At 42.5% G+C, this 22,184-nt stretch overlaps 2 protein-coding genes across 12 annotated transcripts in view; one reads left to right on the top strand and one right to left on the bottom strand.

The window, feature by feature from the left end:
* Positions 1-5,576, top strand: part of MYO9A (myosin IXA) — a 132,646-nt gene extending 127,070 nt beyond the window's left edge. For 10 of the 11 annotated variants that reach the window (XM_089538894.1, XM_089538896.1, XM_089538901.1 and 7 more), the window contains 2 exons: positions 38-180; positions 973-5,576. In XM_089538894.1, the coding sequence (XP_089395020.1) occupies positions 38-180; positions 973-1,460 (631 nt within the window). In that variant the 3' untranslated portion in view covers positions 1,461-5,576. The remainder of the gene's footprint in view (positions 1-37; positions 181-972) is intronic. The other variant, XM_089538900.1, reaches the window with a different exon arrangement.
* Positions 5,577-10,441: 4,865 nt separating this feature from the next.
* LOC149307320 (photoreceptor-specific nuclear receptor-like) lies at positions 10,442-21,613 on the bottom strand. The gene is made up of 8 exons (XM_089537774.1): positions 21,556-21,613; positions 18,868-19,021; positions 16,893-16,996; positions 16,329-16,613; positions 14,346-14,527; positions 13,510-13,750; positions 12,208-12,313; positions 10,442-11,066 (listed from the first exon to the last, which is right to left on the bottom strand). The coding sequence occupies exons 1-8, from the start codon at positions 21,611-21,613 to the stop codon at positions 10,934-10,936; spliced, it is 1,263 nt and encodes a 420-aa protein (XP_089393900.1). The 3' UTR covers positions 10,442-10,933.
* Positions 21,614-22,184: the final 571 nt, after the last annotated feature.

The following is a 22,184-nucleotide window of genomic DNA, read 5'->3' as shown; positions in this document are numbered from 1 at the left end:
TTCTTCTATTCACTGAGACTTGTGTATTCCTCTTCAGGGAAGAGTTAACTTTTGAGATGCTGGCACTGGAGCCACGAGTGTCTGATGATGAAACTCTAGAATCTGAGGCTTCTATTGGCACAGCAGATAGCTCTGAAAACCTGAACTTTGATTCTGAAGGAGCCATCTCAGACAGATCAGGTGAGGAAAGTCTATTTTAAAATACATTGACCAGATTTGCAAGGGGAAATTAAACAGCAGTATCCCTTGAGCAACTGTCAGTGCTTTTCCATTAAATTTGAAATATCGAGGACTAGGAGTAATATAACTACAGCTTAGAGGAAGTGGTACTCATAATCTCTCTTATGAGTCATAACATGATCTATCACATGAAATCTAACACATTCCATGAACCATGTGTATCCCTGCTTTGTTTTTAAAGCAAGGTTCTAGATTTCATGATTGCCAGACTGAACAGGGATGTCTCTTGCGGAAGTCTTATTGTTACCTTTAGCTCTATATGCATTGGGAAGAAACACCACATTCATAACTGTAGGGATCCTGAATGTCTTGTCAGAAAAATATGCCACCTTCATGGTCTCTATGAAAAAGACAAATGGGCACAAACCCATTTGTATGACTTTACAGATGACAACTGCAAGAACCTCAGCTACAGGTAAACAACCTGGCCTTCTGTTCTTGTTTTCTATAAACGGAGAGTGCATATACACACAAGCATAAAGAAGCTGGATCTTTTCAATTAAACAACCTCTCACTGAGAGTTAAACATGTTTCATTCAAATTATATCCCTCTTCAAACAAATAGATAATATATGTTTTGGTCACTTAACGTGGAACATACAGACAACAGAATAAGCCCAAAGGATTTGATTTTATTAGTCTAGGAATGAAGCTTTGTTTTTTCAGAAAATATGTTCCCTTTATCCATGTGAGTCACTTCTTTAAGCTTCTCTTGCATCTTTTTCCTGCTAGATAGAAGTTTAGCACTTGGCTTGGCAAGACCCAGCAAGGCAGAGCCTTTCAGTACCACCAGATCTCGACAGCATCTGAGAAAACAACAGGAATCCGTGGATTCAGTGGACTCCTCAGTTTCTTCTCCTGCTGTGTCACCGTCCTCCTCTTCTTCCTCCTCCTGCTTACCTCATGTCACTAGGAAACGATTCCAGATATACTCCAAGTCACCTTTCTACCGAGCCTCTCCCTCTGGAGGTGGTGCCACAGTTGAGCCATCAACAGGCCTCATTAAGGGTTTGGATGACAGGCCACAGTTCACCACTAGAGGGACATTCAATCCTGAGAAAGGCAAGCAGAAACTGAAGAATGTGAAAAACTCTCCCCCCAAAGCCAAAGAGCTCCCTGAGGGGGCTGCTGGGACAGGCAGGAAGAGACACCCAGATGCTGCTGATTACACTAGTCCCCAGCAGCTAGTGCTGCTTGGAAATAATGAGTTCATGGTATGAGCCAATCCATTGCGGCATCAAAAATATCTCATCCTAGCTATCACCATCTGTTGCCACCTCCATTGTCAGAACTGCTGCCATTCCTCAAGTCAGCTTATCCTCCTCACTCATTGCTTGGAACCCCAGCATTGCATTGCCAGTGCAGAAGAGAGGAGGCCAACAGTTGAACACAAGCCAAATGGAGAAAAGTTCAGTTCTGGCCTTAACTGACTTTAACTTCTGGAACTCAGTGAACTTTGTTTGTCAGGCTGGGAATGGATAGTGAGACTGCAAAGGTGTGGGGGATAATGGCTGGTGAGCTGGAACCATGATTTCCATCAGTCCCTGGTTCTGTCTTCTATAGGCAAGGGAATGTGCTCACCAGCAGGAACATTCAGAGGTCTGTTGGAGTTCAGGGAGCTATTCTTGATCCTGATTGTCAGAGCTGCTGACTTTGCAATTGGGTATTTGCACTGGGATCAACAAGCATGGACCTTCTTAGGAGAGGAAGCCGAGCCCTTTGTTGAGAGCTATTTATAATGCACTCCATAGTGTTGTGGGATGATATAAAAAATACACATTTCCACTCAAGCACTTCTCAGACATCCACCAGGTACAAACCTGTTGTGGGAAAGAATTATTTGTTTTGTTTCTTTGTTTCCTTTCAAGCTTCTATGTTTCGTAATGTTTGAATAACCAATGCCAGTTTGATTCCAGATAGGTCAAAGCCAAATATTTGTGCCGAATTTCCAGTAGCCATAACCACAATGTTTCCTGTGTTCTCCAGGCACAGGAACAGATTTCAGAAGACAAAAGAAACATTCGGCGGTAGAACCCTTGTTTTTGTGACTGTGTCCCAAATACTCTGTGCTGCTGGTTAAGCATATAGTTTGCAAATTCTGTCAGACAAGAAAAAAACATCCCACTTAGAATTGTGTGGAGCAGCAGTAAAGATCTGTGGAGCAGCAGTAAAGAAGGCTGCTGTTAGTGTGACTCTGTTGAGTGATTTCACAACACGTACTTTGCTGAACATCAGTATTAAACAAAGGCACAAAAAACCCACAATCCTCCATACTACTTGAAGCTCTTCATTAGTATTATGGTTACTGAAGTTAAATGTAAATAAAACATCTTATTTTTTTAACTTTTCTTTTCCACAATGTGGGACTTTTAAAAAAAAAATCTGGGCCATTCAAGCCAGAAAGAAAAAAAGGGGGGAAAGTATAAGATACTAGATCTCTTTGCTATAAGGAATGGTTGTTATTTTCTGCCAGTTCTGTGCAATCACAGCATCTGGAAGTTTGCCCTTCTAATTTAAGTACTGTGAATGTCTAGGAAGAGTCCTTCTTCACATTGGCAGTAAGGTCTGTATTTTTAAAAACTTGTCCTTTTGAAAGCTCTTTCCTCTCTCTCCAAGAGAGCATTTGATAGCACCATAGCCCCTGTTGTAACTACATAGTTAAAAACACTTATTGGGGTGAGGTTTGTTCAGCTGGCTGTCAAGTTATGTACCCTCCTTACAAATGTAGCTGCAATTTAAACAAATTAATAAATGCATTTGTTGAAAATGTTGAACAGGGATAGCAGGTCATGATTATATCCATAAAACTGGGACATTTGAAATCCTTTGCAAACCACATCCACCTTTACATAGTTCAGTGGCAATCAGATTCAGAGGTTGGAAACATTACCTTTTTTAACTTCAGCTCCCAGAATCTCCCAAGCATCATGCTGTCTAGGGACACTGTTGAAGATTTAATCTAAAAATGTGATGTCTCCAAGCTCTGAGTTGGATCGTAACAAGTCATTTCCAATGGGAGGTTTGACGGAATGAAAATCACTTGTGAGTTAACTGCTTAAAACCAACCCAGAATAAACACAACTGTCCCCTTCAGATTCAACTAAGGTTTGCATGTCATCATTTGCTCTGGAGCCCCAGTTTCAATAATCTCACCCCCAATGATAGATCTTGACATGTTTGGTGTGTGGACAGGCTAGCTTTACTATATGAAAATAGTTTCAAAAACCAAAGCTGAATATATTCAGCAAACCAACTCCAGTGCTATTGTTGATCAGCATTATGGGCAGTAATGTACCTTTAAAAAAACCCTCAGTCTTTTCAAATCTTAAGATTTATAATTGAAATTTCACTATAAAGAGGCCTTATTAGAGAAGTGAAATAGTATCTTCAGTGACTGTGGCTAGCACTTGCTCTCATAGTCAGAGCCTGTCTAGCAGCTTCAATCCAAGCCAAAGTAGTGCATTCAAGAATAACCAGCTGGTTAATGTGCTGGAAAGCACTAGGCTTTGCATACACTCCAAGTGGGCTAGTTCTCTCTTCTTCCAATGCAAACCTCTCCTTCTCTAGGGGGAAGGATGGGTTACAATAGAAAGCAATTTCTTGCTTCGGTTTGCAAAGATTTCTAAAAGAATAAACTTTTAGTGGCAGTGCAAAGGGGTGTCTCCCTGCAGTGGCATCACAAGGGGTGTGAGGCCCACATCGGGTAATAACCCAGAAGAGGGGTGACTGTGGAATGAGAAGAGCTTTCTCTGTGGCAGCTTTGGCCTCCTCTTGAGGAGATCTCTGTGTGCCCTTCCTGATTTTGCAGTGGTGTCAGCCTCCTTGCGAGGAGACCACCACCACCACAGCGAAGGAGAGAGCAAAGAGTGCCCCTCCACATTTTGCTGCAACAGTGGAGGCCTTCTCACAGGGAGACTACTGCCGCCATCACAGCAAAGGAGAGGGCTGAGCAGACCCTTTTGGTCACCACAGCTCCCCCACATATACCAGATGGCACCAGGGATGGGGATGCCACTGTCTACAGATGGAATTGGGGAGGGGCAAGATGTCCCACCTTGCTCTTGTGCGTGGTTTTGATTATATTTTTGTGTTTCACGAGTAAAACCTTGCCCTTGTGACATGCACAGTTGGAATGATTGTGCATGAGCTACCAGTTTTTAACATTAGGGATCATTCCTGTGTCATCCAGCCCATCCAGCATTACAAGTGTGCTTTTGAAAACTTCATGAGAATTAGATTTTTCTCTAGGGAAAAACACCTTATTGTCATCTAGCGTCATGGTCACTGCAGTGATACGTTCAGCGTTCTTCAAATTGTGTCCCCTCCGTGATGTTCCTCATTGGTTCAGATTGAGGTTAGATTGTACTCTGAAGAGATATGACAAAGCAGAGAAGGAGCCATTGGTAAGATTTGGCCAGTACCCATTGACACTGAACCAGATAACAGATCCCGAAAGGGCATCCATTTCACCCCTCCTTTCATTTTATTCCAGACTAAACTCCCTCCCCTTTACCCTAAAACCACGCAATACAGTCAACACATCACAAAAATGCTTAGGTGCTCCATTTGTGCAGTGAAGATCCTTGGAAACTTGTTTCCTAATCCTTGAAGAACAACCAGCTGATCATGTGCTGGAAAGCACTAGGTTTTGCATACACTCCAGATGGGCTAGTTCCCTTTTCTTCCAGTGTAAAGCTCTCTTGTCAGCATTGACCCTGGGGTAAGGATGGGTCCAACTGAGACTTTGTTTGTGAATATGGGCAGCAGAAAGAAATGCTTCTTCTTGGGGGGGAAATCCCCGTCCATATTTCTGCCTGTCACCTGTCTTCCAGGTTTGCAGTTGTTCTTTCTTCACCTTCCCCAGCACAGCCTGTAAGCATGGGCTCCCAATCCTTTTTTCACTCCATGGTATTAAGTGAATGTACTCACCACTAGGAAGGACATTGGCTGCATATAATTATTTTTAATGGAAATTTTTAAAATAATTTATAAGTATACTGAGTGTAAATTTTAAAAGCAGACTATGTATTGTAAAAGGATATATTGTCCTGTGTCATATTCTATAATTTTTACTTGTTTAAAGAACTCTGTCAAGGAAAATGCTTTATTTTGCTCACTGAACTGGGTGGCTTGCAGTGATGCAGTCAACCAACACGTTGTAAGTTCATGTCTGGAAGTTTCTTTAATGTTTTTTTAAAATTAATGTTATTTTTGTTTTCTGGAACAAGGCCGTCATATTTAAAGTGCAATTTGTGTAATATTTCGTAAATATACTATAAGGCTGTACAAAAACAACTTTATGAACAAATAACCCTTAGCTTATTAAAGAACAAAGCAATGGCAAACAAAATGATAGTGGCAAATATGTTCCATACGTTGTGATATTCATAGCTCAGCCTGGTTTTTTTCTGTTGTAAGAGCAAAGAACGTTGAGAGAAGTAAAATGTTCATGTAAGTTAAGACACATACCAAGTTTTTTAAACCACCTATGGGACTGATTTAATAACAACACAACAATGACATAATTTCAGCCTGCAAGTTGCGTCTTTTGCTCTAGTGTGGCAGTGTAAGGGTTAATTCACACACCATGATTTGTTCCTCTGCACCTTTGAAAAATACATCATCATGGATAAATAACCAGTACTTTCTATAAGACTGATTTGAAATTAAGTAAAACCATGTAAATCCAGCTCCTCTGAGATACCAAAACTTCAGACTACAAGGATTGCCCTTTTAAATGACCTCCTTATGCTGGGCAAGAATACATGATTAATCAGTATGGCTTCATCTACCTGGTTGGAGGAGAACTGCATTAGTCACCACCAGTTGTCAGATGTTTGTAGTAGCAGAAGTGTTGCTGGCATATGAGTATAAACTATACAGATTGCAAAGTGCCCAAGGAGTGTGAGTTATAGATATTCTATGCACCAGCAGCCCCCAGAAAAAAGGAGCACAACACAGCCATAACTATCAAGGTCAAAGCTACTGGGACACTCTCTTATTATCTTATTCCATTTTTCTGTGTCCACTTTTTCAAGCCTGTTCTATGCAATGCAGTTAAAAACAAAATCGGTTGCTAATCAGACTACAAAACTAGAGTTTGGTTTCCCCCGGCAGGTCCCTCATCAAGCTCACCATTTTGCATCATCACTGCATCAGTACTGCCCTGACTTGCTTTACTATAGGGGTCAATTCTCAGTGGGGAGGAATAACTAACGCAAACATGCTACCCAAACCTAAAACATAGGGCATGAGGCTTCTCCTATACCTTGTTGGTTAGTTTCAGGTCATGGTCAGATTTGATGAGCTCCTTGTTCCTATAGCCATGCTATAAAAAGCAGCCGTGTATCCATCCGGGCCAGAAGATTTATTTCCTTTTAAATGTCTTAATTGCTGAGCTAATTTCTTTCTTTTTTGTTATAGGTGATTCTAATATTCTTTTTGCTTTCCATTTAGTTTGGGATTTTTTTTGATTAAGGAATTTTTTCATTTTTTCTTGGAAAACTCTTGTGTTTTTTTCTTCTTTAAATAACCAGGGAGACCGCAAACAAGGGTTTAAGATGCAGGGTCCCAGGAGGAGGTAAAGGCCAGTAACTACTGGTGTTGTATCCAGCATCTGAGTGCCACTTCATGCCCTGCTTAAAAAGGGCTGCACTGTGCTGGTTTTCATTAGTGCCTTTGGCTTCCACAGCCTTGAGGACTAATTAGTTGCCAGTGGAGTCATTTATGTGTTTTAACAATGTTTTTACAGTGGTTAAATGATTTTTATGTATTTTAATCTATATTGTTACCCTGCCTCAAGCCTTGAGGAGAGGTAGGTAATAATAATAATAAGTCTGAGACTTTTCTGTCTTCTCTTGAGCAGCTGCACCTGAAGCATATTGCTGTTATGTCAGGTCTCTGGCTAACAACATCTCTTCTAGATCCCTGGCTTCATGGCTGGAGACTTAAATTTTCAGTTCCTGCCTCTACTTGACTTGGCCTTTTAAATGTAATGGCACGTTCTACCAGATCAGAGATTGGGTCAACATCTTTTTCCACTGGCACACATTTTAGCAGAGGTCTGTAAAGCACCTATTTGGTCCACTCTTCCTTTGTGAGACACTACAAAGTGGATGTGTATGTCTCTGTTGAAGCAGCCTTTTAGAGAAAATTTCTTAGTTAGGCGATAGGCTTGCCATAAATCCCTTGTAACACCAGAAGACCATGTAAGGCAAAGGCTCTACCTTTGGAGGCAGTGAAGGACGCACAGGGAAAGGAAAAGGGAGCCAACCTTTTGGAGAAAAGTTCATAGCTAGAAGTACACTCTCCTATCCCAAAATATCTTTGGCTTTGTTAAACCTTATTAAATGAGTAAAGACTATGGGATGCACTTTAGCAGAGATCTGTAAAGCACCCATTTGCTTCACTTCTCCTTTGTGAGACACTACAAAATGGATGAGTATGTCCCCACTGAGACAGCCTTTTAGAAATAGGTTGTCAGCTAGGGGGCCACTCTCCTTCCCCAAAATATCTCTATTTGGCTTTGTTAAACCTCAAGGCTCTTTCTTGCAGTCTGAGAATGATGCTTGGGTTACTCACTTTAAAGTCTCATTCTAGACTACAGAGAAAAAGTCATACATACCCACCCACCCCACACCCAGTTCCACCAGATTCTGTACGTTCATATGTCCTATCCTTTTGAGGCAGCATGCTGACAACTGCGGGAGGAGCCAGATTTTCAAAATCAACAAAAACTGCTTGAAGTACATGTGTTTCTTGTCTGACCTGGGTAGCAAATGTGGGTTAACCCCACTCATGGATGGCTGTTGCTCTCCAGTCCAAAATGAGCTCTCAGAATGTGAGTAACCAGTGTGCCTTTTTAATTAAACTAGGAAGCAGATACGAGAGCAGAGTGCACACGCCTGGATGCACACGGCTTAAGGCTTAGCAAAACTTGAATAGGAAGAATGTTCTCCTCTCTGCAACCCTAGATATCCATTATCCACTGTTAGTAAACCTAGATTAAAAATGCATGCTACAGACATTTCCTCAAGACCTCTCCATAAGAAATGGGGATGTTCAGGTTCAGACCAAGTTCATTTCAGGCCTGAAATGGAACCAGTTTAGCTGCTTTCCTTTGCTCTGAATGCTGCAGAGCTGCAGGCTAAGTAGATGGAATTGGGAAGGAGACGTGCGTGAGGCTCCCATTTATTAACACTTACACAAAGGGGCCAACAAAGTCATGCTCACTGCCACCACTTTGTATCCCAGGAGTAGCCACCAAAGAGAAAGGATCCTGTATTTATACTGAGCAAGGTCTGTTTCTCCATATACCGTTTCTGCATTTATAATGTAATTTCCTGGTTGTCTTTGCTTTTCAGATGTTGTTTCTTGATGTTTATATATTGATTTTCTCTGACTGTCTCCATATTATTTCTACCATATTATTTCCATATTATTTCTGACTGAGGGTCACATGAAGCCCCATGTTTCCTTCATATTGTGGAAGGTAACATCATCAAGCTTCCCTGGTGAAATACTGCTTGCAAGCCTTGTCCTCTACTACCTGTCTTGCATATAAGCTGTGGAGTGCCTTGGTTATCCTAGAAACTGATTTGATCTTGGAAAGTAACAAATAATTTTCTCCAACAGGAGGCACTGTAGCAGCACTTTCAGACTGAGTTCGAGACTCAGCTGCAATTAATTTAAATCCTGTTGATTTCAGTAGGTATATACTTAATGTATGGGAATCATGTAACCAACGGGCAGCCTGTGGCCCTTTAGGAAGTTCTATGCGACCCTTAGGATTTCCACTAGCACCCTCACAAGCCCATGGCACCTTTGACAGAAAAGAAAGGCTGGAAAAAGTTTGGGAGATACCATGAAACAGCAGACACAAATAATTCTTTAAAAATGATTTGGGAGCAATGCAACTTCACTTTTTAGTTAACCAAAATGGCAGCTACAAAATGGTACAAGTTAGTCCAGAGCTCCAAAGCATACCCGCCCAAATCTACTTTAAGTTTGTCACCCGGATGCAGATTACTGGTCTTTCATGGTTTTCTCACCTAGAAATACATTTCGCCTTGTCCCCTCCTTCAGCTCCTTGTGAGGCTGAAATATTTGCAGCTTAGAGTTCAATTTACTTATGTTTTGAAGTTGCAACTTACTCTGAGTTCAAGAGTCTGTTTACAAGGCTAGAATACAGCTTAGAATATGAAAAAACGGAAAGAGTTCCTTTGAACATGTACAAAATGTATTTTGATCTATATGTATGCACCTCCCTTGACCACCACAACCCATTTGGGATTGGGATGGGATTTCCCTTATCAGGAATGGGCGAATTTTGACCACTGTCATTCTGGAATTCATACCCCACTTATTCTATGGATCCGAAAAACTTTTTTTATCATACAGCTGGTCCCCAGTTAAAATACCACTTAGGACGTTTCCACATGGGGGAAATTGGAAGGTTATCACAGAATCAATGCGGAGTCAGTCATGGGGTTTCATGTTCTTTCGCATGAGGTTATCATACGACATCAAATGGAATCCAGGTCCTATCTGAATGCAATGCTGAGTAATCCCAAAAATGGGTGAATTCATTGAACTACTGAATTTAAAAAGCCTGTTGCAATGTAAATTTACACTCAATTTGCATTTGGTTTGGTGTGGAATGTATTTGTGGATCGCCCCTGGGTTCTCTTCGATTGCCACAATCCTAATTCTCCCCCTCCTATTCCTCCTCTTCCCTGCAGCTGAAACTGTTGTGACTTTTGTGGGGAAGAGGTTACTTTTTTGACTTTTTGTAGGGAAGACTGTGAACTTTTGTGGGGAAGAGAGCCTCTGAGAGGGCACTGATGATCAGGAAGGTCCGGCTCACCCACCTGGGCTCCTCCGACGGCAACGGCACCATCATCTACTTTCCTCCCCAGCCATTGGCATCGGCACCCTCCCCTGCCATTAGCAGTGTTGCTCCCCAGGGCCAGCAAGAGCCTCCTGGCTACCCATAATGCTGCCTCCTCCTCCTCCTCTGCAGACTCAGCAGCTCCAGCTCCTCCAGCTGAGTGGCCACGGTGATGCCAAGGGGGCCCCGCTGGGGAAGACACTGCACCAGGGGACCCTGCAGGAGGCCCTCACCCAGCGCTATCAGTCCACCAAAGCAGCCTCAGGTGAGCAGGGCACCGACCTACTGCTGCCCACGTCACCTGGCACCCCTTCCCTTCCCAGCCCAGCCACAGTCACACTCCATTAGCCGGAAGGATGAGGAGAGCCAAGGAGAGCTCTGACCAACTCCCCGCTGCTGTGGACATGGGGTTTCCTTGCCAAGCCCCAAGACAGCCACCCTCTCTCCTGTGGAAATGACAGCTGGAACATGTGCAGAAAAGGTATTTTGGGGTTGGCAATGGGGATTTGTCCGCCCCCATTTGATGATACAATGAGAATTGGGCCCACTTTAATGTGGATTTACATTCTTGCTGTGCGTGTGTATGATAACCATTCACGAACAGATTTGCTTCTCCACAATGCCAGCACTTTAGCCATTTTCGTGATGGGGGCACATAGGCCCCCATGTGAAAAAGTTCATAGTGATCTTCTGGGCTGCGAGTGGTGCATGAGCCTAGGATCCCGTTGTTAGCTTCCTCCCTTTCAAATTCAGGTTTCTATACAGATATTTGTCTGAAGTCTCAGAATAATTCCAAGGAGGGTGTCAGTTTTTGAACATGTCACAAAGCAGCTTCTCCATAGGAGTGTTTCCGATGGTCCTGCGGAAAAAAAGCAGCTCGATACGGTCTGAAGAAATAAATTTCAAGGAAGGCAGGAGCAGCAGGAGCTTCCCAAACCTGAAAGGAGGAAGAAAAGTAGTAAGCTGGGTTTGATGTTTCTGTTCCAAAATTTGAGACAGCAAATTTAGAAAGCATTTTTTTTCCTTTTGATTGTATTGGGACCCCATTCTTAGCAGTGGCTGAATTTTAAATATGCATTGTTTTAATATGTATACAGTATATCCTTCCTTGGTGTGCAATGAAAGCGAACCAACAAATAAGATTTTTCCCTCTGGGTCCTTTTGATAGGAAAAAGTGAGACTTGTTACAGTACATAGTTATGCTTTGCAATCCCGCACAAGGCATGAAATGTGATAATGCTGCAAGGTTGCTGAAGGGACTGCAGGAATTTTTTCCAGGCCCTGCAAAGCAAGGTCTCCCCCAATTGAGTTCCTGAGTTCCATGGACAATGTCAACACAGACTTACTTGTCTAGATTATTTAAAGATGTGCCATGGACCCCTGTCCTGCCCATATCACATTTCTCACCAAAATTAATTTAAAGCTGGACAGAGGCTGCAACATGTATCATGGCTGCGGGAAAGTGGCAATGACATTCCTATGAGTAGCCCTGACAAGAGTGGTAAGCATGTGAGCCTTCAGATGATGATGGACTGCAAGTCCCAACAACTCAAGCCAGTGAGAGATGCTGGGAGTTGCAGTCCGAACAACTGGAGGTCTAGATGAGTTCTACTTCTGCCATCCAAAAATTATTGAGTCTAGTTCAAGCTCTGTCAACATGTCTAGAAACACGTCCATATTGGTTCACCTACTTCTCTGAGGAATTTCTCATGTACCAACATGTATATTTCCATCCTGGAAAACTGATTCGGCTGTTGGCTTTCTGTTTTTCATGCTACTAAAAGTAGAAGATGCCCACCAGAAAAGAAAGGCAGCTTTTCTAACAAACCTAAGCCTAAAAAATACTTCCTGTACTGAATTAAAATGAATGTGAGAATCGGAGACAGGGTGCTGGGAGGATAACAACAAAGAAAAGCAAATATGGACAGAAGGTAGATCATTAGTTGATTTGGACTTCTGTTTCCCTAATCCCTGCTCATTGGCCATGCTGGAAAGGGATGATGGGAGTGGAAATCCAAAAGTTCTAGCAACCTGTGCCTTTTACCCACTCCTAGGGAAGGGCACTGGGCTGCCCATACCTGACAGGCTGGCTTGGGTAATGTATTTGATTATGCTGCCCCAGCATCACTTGAGACTGATCCTGCAAATTCTCCACCTGGTCTGGATCTTTCAGGCCTCTTGTTTCTGTAAAGGAAAATAAAACTGGAATTAAGTAGTATCAAAGAAAGAACTGCTTGTAAGGAACCTCACATGTCAATTGGCACTGTTTTATTGGAACTAGGCATGAAGGACGGTGTACAAGAAAGTGTAGGGTGTCCTAACGTTTGCAGAATTCACTTGTATGAGAATTTTTACTTTTAAAAATAAAGCAAGGTTTCTTCAGAATTATATCCCCGTTGATAGCAAAGGGAGGATGAGTGTTTCTGTTATTAAATATTGCGGAATAAGCTAAATAAGAGGCTATGCCTAATTTGTACATTGTGGGCTGTCGAATTCACACATTCTTTGTGGAGAATTTGCACTGTCTCAGTTTTAGTTGTTGTGTGCCTTCAAGTCCTTCCAGACTTCTTGAAGGGTGTAGTGGTTTGAGTGCTGGACTACAACTCTGGAGACCAGGGTTCGATTCCTAGCTTAGCCATGAAACCCACTGGGGGACCTTGGACAAGTTACATGCTCTCGGCCTCAGGAGAAGGAAATGGCAAACCCCCTCTCATAGAATCATAGAATCGTAGAGTTGGAAGAGACCACAAGGGCCATCCAATCCAATCTCATTCTGCCATGCAGGAAATCACAATCAAAGCATCCCCAACAGACGGCCATCCAGCCTCTGTTTAAAGACCTCCAAGGAAGGAGATTCCACTACCCTCTGAGGAAGTGTTTTCCACTGTCAAACAGCCCTTACTATCAGGAAGTTCCTCCTAATGTTCAGGTGGAATCTCTTTTTCTGCAGCTTGCAACCATTGTTCTGGGTCCTACTCTCTGGAGCAGCAGAAAACAAGCTTGCTCCCTCCTCAATATGACATCCCCCTCTGAACAAAGCATACCAAGAAAACTCCATGATAGGGTCACCTTAGGCTCTCCATAAGTTGGAAATGACTTGAAGGCACACAACAACAACAACAACAACAGGAATTCCATGGTATTTTTTTGGCAAGATTTGTTCAGAGAGGGTTTGCTTTTACTTTCCTTTGAGACTGAGAATGTGCCCAAAATAACCCACTGGATTTCTTTGGCTAAGCAAGGATTCAAACCCAGAGTCATAGTCCAATGCTCTAACCACTACACTGGCTGTACTGCCTTCATGCTGTACTTTAAATTGATAGTTTAGCAAATGCACAGCTTGGCCTGTAATCTCCCATTCCTCCAGCCAGGCAACTCACCTGGTTTGAAGAGTACAATTGCCTTCATACAGGCAAACTCAGTGGGGTCCACCCCTAGGGCTTTGAAGCGTGCAATTACTTCTTGAAGGGCACGAATGTCCATTCCACCAGATACAAGCTTTCCATTGAGAGTGGGTGCCAGCTCTGACACAGAAAGCAGGGGGCAGGATTCCAGTGGTAAAGACCACTGGATGGCACAGAGCAGGAACAGCTCACTCCAGGCTTCCTCCAGTAAGATCACCTGTAAGTGACATGACAGAAGGCTGAAGCGCTAGATAGTTTGGGAAGTGTATCCCATCATCCCTGGCTGTTAACTATGCTGATGGAAGTAGTGTTTCAACAATAACTGAAGGTCTACAGTAACATATTATATACCTTTATAGCAAATTATTTTCATCTTTAAATTGTCAACCTGGTATTGTCAAACCCATTCTGCCATCTACTAACTGGCACTTTCTACTTCTATTGCTAGTACTGCTACTAAAATCATCATAATCATCACCATCACCATCATCATCATCATCATCATCATCATGAAAGTATTAAATAGGTGCTTGTTGTGTAATTTTCTATTATGACTTTAATGTCAACTGTTTAACAATTGGCTAATACTTATCCACTTTACTCATATAACTTTGTTTGTTATTTTATTCTGTTGCCAGGTAGGTCTTCCACAATTGCCATTAATGGTAAAATGTATGTTTTCTTTGGTGCTAGATTGCTCAGCTAGAATGCTGACATTTGGATCAGTATGTCAACAAATAAATTGCTATCTTTATCTCACTAATGCCTCTGTTCTTGAATCGTAAAGGGGGCATGTGTTTCCTAGGACTCACCTGGTCTCGGAAAGGTAGGTTTGAGAAGACAGGTAGGTTCTTTGCCCATTTCACAGCCATGAAAAGGAGTCGGGCAGAGGTTTCATAGACGCTCTCAGGGCTGGTGGCTGGGTATGGGGAGATGTGAGCCTCACCCACTGGGCGTTCTGGTTCATTCCCAGTTACATCGATGTTCTCATCAGCTGAAGAAAACCAAATCATCCATCAATATTGTGATGTCTCTACTAAGTGCAAAACAAATGTCAACACAAATCTGTTCCTATTTCTGCTCCTAAGGAAGGCTTAGCATAAGTGGAGTTGCCATGTACCAGCAGTAATGGACTATTGGTATAAATGGGCGCACTGATGCTAAAATACTGAAATGAGCTTTAAAGGGATTGATTTTAAGTGAGCAACACTGGACAATCTTTTCAGAATACTTTCAATGGCTATGCAGGTCAATTTCGAACCATAAGTTACCGCATCGGATGATGTCAACCCTAGAGATGCCACTGGAATGATCCAAAATGACTGACTAGAGTGATAAGCACCCAAGTCAGAAAGAGCTAGGCTGATGCAGTACTGATGTAATACAAACTGATGCAGTGCAAGCTAGACTGATGCAGAACAAACAGTGAACACTAGATAGCAGCACAGGATAGTTCGACAGCCTCATTGAAGCACATGTAGACAATCCTGACCAGCCTTAATTGCCTTGTGTTTCCAGTGGCTTTGCTCCAGTGTTTGTGGTGTTCTCTACATTTTGCCTTAAGAAAGCATGCTCAAAGTCCATGGGTGCAAAGTTCAAAGTCCATTGTGGGAGAAAGGGGGGATATAAATCCTATAAATAAAATAAAATAAAATAAAATAAAATAAAATAAAATAAAATAAAATAAAATAAAATAAAATGCCTCATTCAGCCTCTTAGGATTTGCAGCATTTCCATTGTTTTTGCTTTTGTTAACAACTCTTGAGTGGATCTTGACCCATGGTAAGTGACCCTGTAGAAGAGACCGTTCCAAGATTCCCTATCCTCCACTGCCCTGTTCAGTTCCTCGAGCTCCTAAAATCCATACATTGGAATCTGATGTGAAAGCTTTCAAAAGCAATGAAATAATTCTTATTCCAGGAATGTATTTTGAGCTCCAGAACTGAACAAAGTTCATAGTTCTTACATACGTTGAGATACATCCTACATGCTCACCCTCAATCCTTATTTCAGCCAGGACCTGGAAATATTATATGTTTGGACTACAGTTTCTAGAATGTTCCTCCTGCCAGCTTGGTTAGTGATCAGTAGATCTACATTTGCCTTCTCAGTCCATCACTCACTTAGGAACAGTAAAGCAGAATCACTGGAATATGTCTACGCTATATGATTACAGTAACGTAGGGCCCAAACGGACAGGCCAAAATAAAGCTGTTTCGGGTCACGTTGGAGGTATGCTGCTTAAATGACACATGCATCTTAAGAGGCCAGAAGCTGCACCAAAGCTGTGTTCTATTCTTTAGGATTGGAGTGTGGCTTTGGCACAGCTTTTGGACTCTTAGGATGCATGCGTCATTTAAACAGCATACCTCCAAAGTGACCCGAAGCAGCTTTATTTGGGCCTGTCTGTTTGGGCCCAGAGAGTAACTTAAATTACTCTGAAGATGCCAGCCACAGATACTGGCGAAACATCAGGAAGAAACTCTTCTAGAACATGGCCACATAGCCTGAAAAATCCACAAAAAACTATGGATGCCGGCCATGAAAGCCTTCGACTTCACAATAACTTAAATGTCATGATGTCACCATTATACATAATCCTATGACGTACTTAGCATTCCCCACTACAGAAATCTAATGCTGTGGTTGACTGTGGTGGAGTAGAGCTCTCTAGCAGAAAATTCTAAGTCTAGAATTCCACAGGGTGAAGCCATGAAACCTAAAGTGGTATCAAACTGCTGTAGCTGTTCAAAGTAGACAGACTCTTAGTTCCCAGTGCACGACAAGCCACCTACCATCCTCTGGCTCCAACTTGGCACACGTCTCAGCGGTCATCAGGCTGGCCATAAAACGATGGTTGCTGGGGGGAGTTGGGGCTCGGGCCCTTGAAGCCCCAGTCATGGAGCAGGAGTTGGGGGCCCTGAGGCTCTGTAGGGAAGGACAGGGTGGTTGTGGTGGCAGTGGAGGTAGCGCAGTATCCCGTGTGGTAGCCACATGCTCGGGTTGCTGTTCGGAGTCTAGGTCGATGGCGTCAAGACGAACCTGCGCAGTGCTGCGGGGCTGGCGTTCATTCTGTACAGCTGGAGACAGAAAAGTGGAGAGGTGAGTAGCTGAGGAAGCAGATCGATCACTGCTCTATTGTCCCGATAGTGCTTAAAATACAGGGGTTTGGTTCTAGATCCCTCCATAGATACCAAAATCTGTGAATACTCAAGTCCCATTAAATACAATGGCATAGTAAAATGGTGCTCCCTGTGTAAAATAGCAAAATCAAGGTTTGCTTTTGGGAATTTATATATTTAAAAAATATTTTCAAACTGTGCCCACCCGTTCTTTCCACCCCGTCAATCTGTGCTCACCATCCTTGTTCATTCCTGCCTGCAGGCATTTCTTCAGGCGACAGGCTTGGCATTGGTTCCTGTGTGCTTTGTCCACTGGACACATCCCTGTGCCAGCTTGGCACCTGTGGAGAACAATACAATAGTGTGATGGTTGTGGTCTCAGCAATGGGCCCACCTGCTTTATGTATTGTGGCCCTTGCTTTTCTTCTTTAAGACACAAAGCAAATGTTCTCAACCAAGGAAAATCCAATTCTGAGCTAAGAAAAACTGGATTCAGTGGACTATTTTATTATGTAAATTCATATATTTGTATTTTTTCAAAAAGAGATTAGCATTCACTAATCATGGAACAAAACAAAGAGACACAAAGCTCATTGGTACATTACCCCCTGAGGACAGAAAATCCTACAAAGCCAGCATTTCTGGATGCTTATATTAGAACAAGCCTTGTTCATATATTTTGAAGCCTAAAGACTAGTAGCTTGCTTTTGAAAAAGCACTAAAGCTAAGAATGATCTGAAGAAGTATTTTGTGCTTAAAATATGTACAGGAAATGGAGTTAGAAAAAGCAGAGAGCACTGCCTTAAGCAGACCATTCTAAAAAGAAAGTTTCTTTCACACTACATCATTACAACACTGTGAATCCTCTGCCACAGCTCCATCCTATGCAATCCTGGGATCCATTGTTTCATGAAGGATTTAGGATTCTCTGTTGAAGAGGACCTGTGCTGCACCAACTCACACACCCCAGGATTCTGTAGAATGGAACCCTGGTCTCCAGAGTAGTAGTCCAAGGAGATTTTCAGAAGGCGGAAAAACAGGGAGTAAAAGGCATAATCCCAGCATAATCACATGATTACACTGAAGATTTTCAGACGATGTTACACTCATTCAGGACTTCTCCCATGAAGAATGCAGCATGCTCTGGCAACAAACCATTCATGGGTCCCATGAATGGCTTCGCAATAGCGTGAATGCAGTGTGATTGAGAGAGTGCAAAAGTTAAATCACTCTTCACTTGTCCTATTGAGGAAGCAACCGAGGATATTTACTCAGACTGCATTTTGGTGGGGGAAATCCATTCTCATTGCCAGTATCGGTTTTGCAGTGGATTTCTGTCTTCTTTTGAGATATAGGGCACAATTTTGTTTACACTGGATTAAAAGAATGTGATGAAGTAATACATTTTATTTTATTGTATTGTATTCTGTGCGGGATGAAAACATGATTTGCAGACATGCACTGTAGTGCCGAAATAGCGCATGCATGAAATGATCAGTTCCAATGTTCTCAACCAAGGAAAATCCATCATTCATGGATGTGTGCTGAACTCGATCTTGATACTATTTGGCAATGACAAACCCCTCTGCAGTTATCATATGCCATGCAGGAATACACAGTCAAAGTACTCTCAACTCCTATCCAGCCTCTGTTTAAAAACCTCCAAAGAAGGAGACTCCACCGCACTCCAAGAGAGTGTATTCCACTGTCAAACAGCTCTTACCATCAGGAACTTCTTCCTAATGTTGAGGTGGAATCTCTTTCCCTGTAGTTTGCATCCATTGTTCTGTGTCTTATTCTCTGGAGCAGCAGAAAACAAGCTTGCTCCATCCTCAATACAACATCTCTTCAAATATTTAAACATACCTATCACGTCACCTCCTAATCTTCTCTTCTCCAGGCTAAACATACCTAGCTCCCCAAGTCACTCTTCATAGAGCATGGTTTCCAGACCATTCACCATTGTTGTGATCAGCCAAAAAAGTAATTTCCCCACACTCTAGATCCAAGCCTAGACCTACTCCTGCTGTCACAAAATCTGGACCACCCAGTCTTTTACCTGCTCTAAAGAAAATGTGAAAACACTGGGGAATCTGATCAGGGGTCTCCCACTGTACCACACTGAATTTGCCTTTAACCCACCTGTTGTCCTCTTTACTTTCCAGCACAGACACAGCGGATGGGGCCAGGTCCAAAGATGGCCACACCTTACCTGTAGATCAGCTTCCTGCGGACACTGCGCTTAAAGAAACCACTGCAGCCATTGCAGGCATAGATGCCATAGTGCTTCCCGCTGCTAGTATCTCCACATACTTTGCAGAGCAAGACTGGGCTTCCGACTTTTCCAGGAGCCATGCTGAGCCCTACTGGGAGGAGACAAAGTAGGTCTCAAAGTAAAGCTACCCAAAGGGAGCATCACACATCAAAACAAAATGGACAGCAGCATTCATTAGTACTTACACCTAATATATGTTGAATTAAAATTGCCATGTTTTCAAAATAGCAATATAGGACAATTGAAATTCATGGCTTGTGGGGTTGACAGTCAGGAAGGGGTTGTTAACAAGTTTGTATTCTGTCTAAATACCAAATGAAAGTGTTGATTTCAGTTAGTTTAGCCATGTATTTCTCTGCAAAATTAACATGTCTGTTGTTTTTGTTGTTGTTGTCACCATGTCAGAAATAACTTGAAGACATAGAACAACAATAGGGAAGAAAATTTGCCTCCAAAAAGAAATCAATAGGAAGTAATATATTTTGCATTTTCACTATGTTTATTTATCATGTGCCATTAACTTAGTTCATTCTCTGCCTCATCTCAAACTGTAGTTGTACTTCCCTACCAATGGCACTATTGGGACACAACTTTGGAGCAGATATTCTGGTTCCCATTCAGCAGAATGAGCAAGTGGGCCTCAAACCACAGCAACAACAACAACAACAAAAACATAGAAACAGAGGTGCCCTCCCACATTATACAGAAACTGAAATAATACATAGCAGCACCCTTTAAAGAACATATCTTCCATAGGATCATAATGTGCAGAGTCTAATATGCAGTTACTGAACCACTATTCCTCATCAGTCTATGAGATCATTTTCGATATCTGATGGGATGAGCCATAATAAGCCAAGAGGATAATATGACATTGCCACATTGGTTTGAAAATTTGCTTGTGAGTTTTGGTTTTCAAGTGTTGGCTTTCACCCTTTCTTCCAAGAAAGTCAAGATGATATACATGGTTCATGCCACCTTAATCTTACCCATCCCATAAGTCAAGTTATCCTGGACTTTCCTGTGTGGTAAGTTTTGCTGAGAGATGCTGACTTGCCCAAGATTGCCCAATAAGCTTTATGACAAAGTAAGGGGTCTGAAGTCAGATCTCACCAGTCCTAGTCCAGTACTCTGGCTCCCTACCCACCTCCCCATATCTTTTACATTTGCTTGTCTATTATTTAACCATTTTGGCAGTCTGACTTTTGGTAGTTTGTTCACTTGATGTTTTCATCTTAGTTGGGGCTAGAGGACTTGTGTACTTCTAAATAAACCAGTTATGTGCAAGTGAATATTTGATCCTTCTTCTCCTCTATAGGCATAAAAAACAAAGTAGACTCACATAGCTTTAAAGTCCGCTTTGATCTGCTGGAAAAGCGGTATATAAATAAAGTTTTTATTATATTATTTATTTATTAAAGTGCTCCATGAATGTCTTGATGTTCTATGTGGAATTTACTTGACTTCCCTCCCTCTCCAATTCTTGGGGGCTTTCCTCTGAGAAATCCTAACTTAGTCCAATGTACAGAGAACACCAGAGAGTTGGTGCTCCATTGATGCATCAACAATATAATGGTTCTCAGGGCCAGACCAAGAAATTTAACTGCCTGAGATGAAAAAGAAAGTGGTGTTACTTCCAACCACTCTTATAAGAGGTCCACCTCTTATTTTCAAATCACACTTATTCCTCAAATCAGAGTACAGTAGGTCTTTTGTATCTGCTGGAGTTTGGTTCCAGAACACCCCATGGATACCAAAATCTGTGAATGCTCAAGTCCCATTAAATACAGTGGCATAGTAAAATGATGTCTCTTGCACAAAATGGCAAAATCAAGGTTTGCTTTTTGGAATTTATATTTTAGAAATATTTTTCAGACCATGGGTGCTCAAATCAGTGGATAAAAAAATCCATGGATATGGAAGGCTGACTGTTCACTAATGGGATTGTGTTCCCCACCCCATCTGATGGAGCAAATAATTTCTAGGGAAACCAGGGCTAGGTTGAGAAACATATGTCGGAAGAAAATACTTAGGAAGCAACCAGGAGGCTGCCATTTCTGCTGCCTCCTTCCTTCTGCTAACTAAGGTAAGGTAATCACAAAGAAGGCCAGTTTTACTAGGTCCCAACTCTTATTCAGGAAGGAAAATTAGTATGATGCTATTTCTGAGGAATAGAGGTGGCAGGGGAGTTCCCCTTTGGCTCCAGCATCAAGAGAGAAGTGAGAATCATGTGGCCCTCCTTTACTGAACTACCATTTTTAGATTGTAAGCCTGAGGGCAGTGAATCGTGTAAATAATAATAATAATAATAATAATAATAATAATAATAATTGTAAGTCGCTCTGAGAGCCTTTAAGGCTGAAGGGCAGGGTATAAATATGGTAAATAGATAAAATAAAAATAAATCCCAGGATCTGTAGCCAGCTCAGTCAAAGGTGAGACATGCTGGGAGTTGCAGTGTGAAAACATCTGGAAGGCTGAAGGATTTTGACTCCTTGTCTAAAAGGACATCACCCAAAGTTGCATTGGTGCTCATGCTTCTGTCCAGCTACAGTTTGGGCCTATGGCTAGGAGGAACCTGGGTGGGGGACAGATGCAAGAAAGAAGAGGACCAATGTGACTTACCTGGCTGGTTGCCCTCCAGTCCTTTGTTTATCACAGACTCTGTTGAGGAGGCAGTCATGCTTGTGCTTGATCAAGGCAAGGAGGATGGGTAGGTCTTGCCGCTCTGGTTCCTCAGGAGTCTCCTTTGCTGTGTTACAAATCCAGCCTCTTCCTCCTCAGATGTTGACCCAGTGCCCAACAGCAGGAGAAGCAGTTGTGCCCAGGCTAATGTGGACCAGCTGCTATCTATGGTCAAAACTGGGCAAGTTGTTGGCAGCCTCCCTTCAGTACAAGCCAGACTCTTCCATGGGAGATGGTGACTACCACTAGCCTACCAGCTGTCCTCTTCCATGTTAAGGAGAGCCCTGCTCTTCCTTGAGGGTCTCTGGATAGTTTGTGTGTATGTCTATGCCCTGCCCGCGTGCGAGCCCCCTTCTCTTCAAGGCTCCTGTGGCGTAGCGGGGAAGATTAGCCCTTAACGCTGTGTAAGCAGATGCTTCTCTGTCATCCTCTTAATCTTTAGCCTCTCTCCAAAGGTGGAACCATCAGCCATGCAAAGAAGAATGGGAAAGGTGCCGAAGAACCGTCAGTGAGCCCCAAATGGTGCCAGAAACCTGTAACCAGAACTCCCCCTGACACCGAATCTGTCC

This window comes from Sceloporus occidentalis, unplaced genomic scaffold (assembly GCF_023333645.1).
Source record: "Sceloporus occidentalis isolate IW3139 unplaced genomic scaffold, rSceOcc1.0.p SCAF_9, whole genome shotgun sequence".
Taxonomy (NCBI): Eukaryota; Metazoa; Chordata; class Lepidosauria; order Squamata; family Phrynosomatidae; genus Sceloporus; species Sceloporus occidentalis.
The sequence above is the reverse complement of the archived record's forward strand: the minus strand, read 5'-3'. Positions and strand labels throughout refer to the sequence as shown.